This window comes from Doryrhamphus excisus, linkage group LG15 (genome assembly GCF_037039965.1).
Source record: "Doryrhamphus excisus strain RoL-2023G ecotype Guam linkage group LG15, RoL_Dexc_Guam_v1.1, whole genome shotgun sequence".
NCBI classification, from domain to species: Eukaryota; Metazoa; Chordata; class Actinopteri; order Syngnathiformes; family Syngnathidae; genus Doryrhamphus; species Doryrhamphus excisus.
In genome coordinates this window covers 14,672,707-14,678,887 of record NC_136371.1, presented here as the reverse complement: position 1 = coordinate 14,678,887, position 6,181 = coordinate 14,672,707, and the positions used below count along the sequence as shown (strand labels likewise).

Below are 6,181 nucleotides of genomic sequence, written 5' to 3'. Positions count from 1 at the left end.
CACGGGTATGCTGGAGCCTATCCCAGCTGTCTTTGGGCGAGAGGCGGGGTACACCCTGGACTGGTGGCCAGCCAATCACAGGGCACATATGGACAAACAACCATTCACACTCACATTCATACCTATGGACAATTTGGAGTCGCCAATTAATCTAGCATGTTTTTGGAATGTGGGAGGAAACCGGAGTACCCGGGAAAAAACCCACGCATGCACAGGGAGAACATGCAAACTCCACACAGAGATGGCCAAGAGTGGAATTGAACTTGGGTCTCCTAAGTAGTATATCAAATGAATAAAAATATATGATTAAGTGGGTAAATAATGATGAATAAATGATACATAACAGACACTTTCTGATTCCTACCATTAGTAGTAGTTCCAGCTTCTCCCTTGCTTGATTTGTTTGGCTTAGTTTTTTGATGGTGAATTCATGGTTCCATTTATCACAGCAAGTCTTCCAGGTCCTGAAGCAGCAAAACATCCCCAGACCATCACACTACCACCACCATATTTTACTGTTGGTATGATGTGCAAAAGTTTTCATCTTGGAACCGTTTTGCCCAGTGTCTGTCTTATAGTGGAATCATAAACACCGACCTTAACTGAGGCAAATGAGGCATGCAGTTCTATGGATGTTGTCAAGTCAAGTCAAGTTTATTTGTATAGCCCTTAATCACAAAAGAGCCCCAAAGGGCTTAACAAGCAGGCAACAGTCGATACAGTCGATGATAGACAATAGACGACATCCCTGATCTGAACCCTCATCAGGGCAAGGAAAAACTCAAAACCCATTAGGGAAAAAGAAACCTGTTGTTGTGGGGTCTTTTGCGACCTGTTAGATGAGTCGTCCCTGAAGTCTTGGGGCCGTTTTGGTTGGCCGGCCACTCGTGAGAAGGTTCACTACTGTTGTATGTTTTCACCATTTGTGGATAATGGCTCTCATTATGGTTTGCTGGAGTCCCAAAACGTTCAAAATGGCTTTATAATGATGATGGATATGACTGTAAATCATCTCCGCATGGCGGGTTAGTTGGCATCCGACGGCAGGAACAGGCTGTTTCATCCTTTTGGTCATGACCCTTGCGACCTCTGTGAGGTTCTCGCTGTTCCTCAGTGAGGCTGCCATATTGAATCTGAGCGGAGGCGCTAACAAGTAGCCACGCTGCGCTGCCACTGTCGTCGTTCGTTAACACCTCTGTCTGTCTCTCCCACTCACATGTACACACAAGCACATGCACACACCCAGGTGCACGCAACCCACCCACGGCAACAACACTAATAGTGTTGTAAGGTAAAGTACACAATATTGCAGTAAAATCATTATTCAGTCATCATCTGCATGTTAACTTTTATGAATGTGTGTCTCTCACCGGGACATCATGTGGACTGGTGCATGTCTCCACTGTCCTCATCATCATCCATCCAGCGGGTGTGCAAGGATGATCTCCACTGCCAACCTTAAAGAACACAAATATAATAGTTTTAATAGTAGTAGTTTTACTGAAGATAATTATGATCAGGATGGGACTGCAGGACATTGATGGCAGGATGGTCCTGCACCTCATTATTATTTCACCTGCCCCCCCAGCTTGATACAGTGCAGGATGCAACATTGTTTTATTAGTATTTATCACCTCATATATGCCATCAAATAATACATGTATTAAAACTTATGTGTTGCTGCTGATCGGTAATGTAGAAATGCACAATGTAGCCAAAAAGTACTAACTAAATAAAAGGAGATATTAATATTACTACTGTTTATATTAGATTTCGCTGTGAGCTGGAGATAAATCTGTAAAAGAACAACATTTCTTGTCTCTCCTCTAAAACCTTGTTAAAAATAACAATAACAATATAATATAATAATATAATAATAATAACTTTGCTTTTGGGTGTTAGCCTTGACTTAGCCTTGAGTTATTTGCTACTTTCCCACTCAAGGCACATGTCATTCTGTGAGGACGTCAGGGTAAACATGAGACCACGTGACAGAACCAGGAAGTGTGAGGAAGGCTAGACCATCTGAATTAGCAAGGCTGGTTCTCGGCTGGAGGAGTAGTCTCTGAACGTCTGGCCTTCGTAGACCGGGTAAGCTACACTAGTAGGCTGCAGAACCCGGATTCAGACACAGCCTGAACCTTTGCTGTTCAAACTGGCCTTTTTCGCCCTCTGCTGGCCATAAGCACACATTGCGTAGAGTGACGTCACAAATGCAAAAAGTTGATTTCGTAAGTTCTGATGGTAAATGTTGCGTCGTGGGATGGCCAGGCCGTTGTTTGTTTAATAAATGCTTATCCGTTTCACTTTTTTCCAACAGTGGAAAATTATCAATCTGGTAGAAAGTCGGGACAGTCGATCCAAATATTGTATTGATAGTGACAGTACCGGATCGAAACTCGCATGATGAGATTGCTTATGCTTAATTTGTACTGTTGTATTACATATTGTAGTTTATTCATAATATTGTAACGTTTTGTTATATTATACGTATTATACGTTTTTTGTTTCACTAAATTTGGCCTATAATATCCCTCCATCATGCCCTGTCTGTGCCAGCTAACATGCTAACAGTTAGCATGCTAGCACCATATACTCAACAATAAAAGTGATGAAGATCAAGATCCGGTATATGGACTTTGATGTTCCCAAGAAGCAGAACACGGATGTAATCCTTCCCTGTGCGGATTAACGTCTTCATTTAGGCTTTCCTCTAATCTCCCCGTCACTCTGCAAGTGTGATGCGTAATAACTTTATGATCCGACACGTTTATGATTTGTCTCTCGGTTCACCTCTGTCAGGCCTTCAGACGGACTGGAGCAGATGTGTTGTGTTACAGCAGGAAGTAACCCAAGGAGCGCTATTATATGCAACATATTGAGGTCAACTCGGCGGAACCGGACCCCTGCGGACACCTGATACCTGTTGGGACGGGGCTGGTTTTATTTGGAGGATACAATTATGGCAGTCATTAAAGCCTCCATTGTGTCCCCATTATGTGTTAAAAATGCTCTGATTTTCCATAAAGGCCAAAGTGAGCATAAAGTTATGACCCCATATGGCAAGCGAGTGCTTTATCTGGGCCGCGGATTTGGACGGTATTAATGTAATCTTTCTCTGGGTGACCAACAGGTCCGCTGGCAATCGGATACATCCCGTCTCATCCTACAGATGAGAGTAAACAATGGAACATGTGGCACAGCGGCTCTCCTGTAAGAGTCTTTACTTGGATTTCAGCTTTTGCTCCCAATCGGTCATTTTCACCTGTCAAAAGTCTCTGGAATTCTGGTTCCTCACAATGGTTCTAATTTTAAACAAGTCCGGTTGAAGAAAACTGTTGGAAAAAAACCTCAGCAAAACTGGAAAAATTAGCAGTAATTTTCCAGGAAAAAAGCCAAATATTAAAGAGGACCGATAATGCTTTTCTGACCTATACATGTTGGTACAATATTGTATTCTCATGTTAAATAATGAAGTTTAATCAGCCCTGAAAGACCTTATGGATGAACTACGTATCCAAAAGTCCTTGAACACAGCGACGTGAGTGTCGCTATAGGAGGGCCTGAGTAAATTAAACAAAACACTGCAGAAAAAGGTGTTGGATGTGGAAGATCTAGAAAGCTTTCTGTGCGGTTATTGTGTGTAGCTGCTCTATCGGAGTCCACAACTCAATACATTCATTCATTCATTCATTTTCTACCGTTTAGCCTCATGAACATCGCGGGGGGGGGGGGGGTTGCTGGAGCCTATCCCAGCTGTCTTTGGGCGAGAGGCGGGGTACACCCTGGACTGGTGGCCAGCCAATCACAGGGCACAATTAACCTAGCATGTTTTTGGAATGTGGGAGGAAATCGGAGTACCCAGAGAAAACCCACGCATACACGGGGAGAACATGCAAACTCCAAGGGTTTGCATGGCCGAGGGTTGAATTGAATTCGGTTATCCTAGCTGTGAGGCCTGCACGCTAACCACTCGACCATCGTGCAGCCCAAAAATGAACATAATAGTTGTAATCTGATGAGTTAAGGAACTACTTCTATCAGAATAATGTTGTAGTATTATGAAGAAAAACATCATTTCAGCAGCATAAAGTGGAAATATTGAATCATATTATGTGAAGGAAGTCCATATATTAGGGGAATAAAGTCAAAATATTATGGAAAACATTGGGGAAAAAGTAAATAGTGAATTTGATAGCAATAATAGAGTTTTTCAAATATATCACAAAGGTGAAATGGAGTTTTTTTTCCTGAAATAAGTACTTGTTTGCATATCATGTGTTGCTTTACAAAATATGGAAGTAGCTCTAGCATCCTTTCATATTTCACTATGTGAAGGTCTGACACCCCTGGTTTACGTAGTTAGAACACCCAGTGACTTAGCAGTGGACTATTTCACTCCAATAGAAAATGTATATACTTGTACTGTATATATTTTTGAATATACTGCATATATGTATGTGATATGGCAGAGATTAAAAGCTGCCTGCAATCAGTTGAATAAGCCCAGACCTTCTAATTCTGCTCTGTGGCCCAATTTGCTTTCAATCTCTTAACCCCCCCTCCCACCTTCGCTTTGCCCCCGCCCCCCCCCCCACCCTTCCCACCCACCAACCCACCCACCCACTGCACGGTAAATAATTGACGAGCTCTCCTCCCCTCGCTGTCTTGTTTCCATCCTCTTTGTGGTGTCTCATTAGGTTTTCCAGGCCGTGACCGCCCGCCTCCCTCACCGCCATCATCATGTCATGTTTCCACCTGCTGCCCGCTGCTTGTTGGCAAGCAGACGGGTCGCTGCCGGTAAGACAAAAGATGAAGTCATAAATAGGAACTCTCTTTTTTTTTTTTAAATCATATTTGGAATGTGCTCTATATTCTCTTCAAGCAAACATGGCTCCTGTGTGTGTGTTTTCAGTAGCCATGAAGGACTTCCTGTTGCTCCTCCTGGCCGTGTCAGCAGCGTCCTCCAGGTCTCACAGCACCTGGTGTGAGTTGGGTTGCGACTGTCGTGGGGATCTGAGGCTCGCCATTTGCTCGCGGGCCTTCTTCACCCGGCTGCCGGCCAGAGTCCCACCCGCCACCGAGCTGCTCGACCTGTCCGTCAACCGCATCACGGTCATCCCCGAGCGCTCCTTCAGCCACAACCGCAAGCTGCGTGTGCTCCTGTTGCAGAACAACAACATCAGCACGGTGCAGGACGGCGGTTTCTCACAGCTGGAGTTCCTGCAGAAGCTGGACCTAAGCTGGAACCAGATCTCCACCCTAGGCGAGGGCTTCTCCGTCGGATTGGGCTTCCTGCGAGAGCTGCAGCTGGCCCACAATTCACTGAGCAGCCTGGACAGCAGCAGCTTCTCGCATCTGGACGGCCTGCAGAGGTTGAACCTGAGCAGCAACAGAATCCATACCATCCAGGTGAGATCATTTGCCTCCATGAGCAGCCTGCGGCAGCTTCACCTCCAGTCCAACCAGCTCAGCGCTCTGAGCAGCGGGATGTTCTCCATGCTGCGCTCGCTGGAGGTCCTCAACCTGGCCGGCAACCAGATCAACGAGACGCAGGTGGGGGTGTTCAAACCGCTCACCACCATGACGCTCCTCAGTCTGGCCAACAACCGACTGACCAGCATCCACTTCAAGACCTTCTTGAGCATACACACTTACAGCACCCACATCCTGCTGGAGGGAAACCCTTGGAACTGCGACTGCGACCTGCAGAGAGTGTTCCGGAAGCTGAGGAGCATCCAGAGACTCTTCCTGGACGACTACTACAACCTGACATGCAGGGAGCCCGCAGTGCTGCGCAACTACCGGCTGATGCAGGTGGATACGGAGCTGTGCATCGCCGAGACGGTCACCGTGCTCATCATCACCGTCACCGTGGTGATAACCGTGTTGGCCGCCATGCTGATGGGGGAGAGGAAGAGGAAAAAGAAGAAGCGGGGGAAGCACTGGACGCAACAGGGAGAACTTTCAGACGAGTCAGATTATTGACGTTCATCCTTTTCTTTCCAGCGTATTATTTCCTTCGCTATGTCGCAATATTTCCCAATGAAACATCTTTTGCTCAGTTTAGATCTCCTTAACTTAAAAAAGCTAACATCTGTTTCAATATATATTTACTCTTCTAGTTGTGTGTTACACATTTGGCATTTATGATAAAAGTATATTTTTTACAGAGTTGAAT

The 6,181-nt window shown here is 45.3% G+C and overlaps 1 protein-coding gene across 1 annotated transcript; it reads left to right on the top strand.

Annotated features, from left to right (window-relative positions):
• The first annotated feature begins 4,677 nt into the window (after positions 1-4,677).
• On the top strand, positions 4,678-6,155 carry LOC131104800 (uncharacterized). The gene is made up of 2 exons (XM_078796663.1): positions 4,678-4,800; positions 4,916-6,155. Exons 1-2 carry the CDS (start codon positions 4,749-4,751, stop codon positions 5,986-5,988), a joined length of 1,125 nt encoding a protein of 374 aa, XP_078652789.1. The 5' UTR covers positions 4,678-4,748; the 3' UTR covers positions 5,989-6,155.
• The last annotated feature ends 26 nt before the right edge of the window (positions 6,156-6,181 follow it).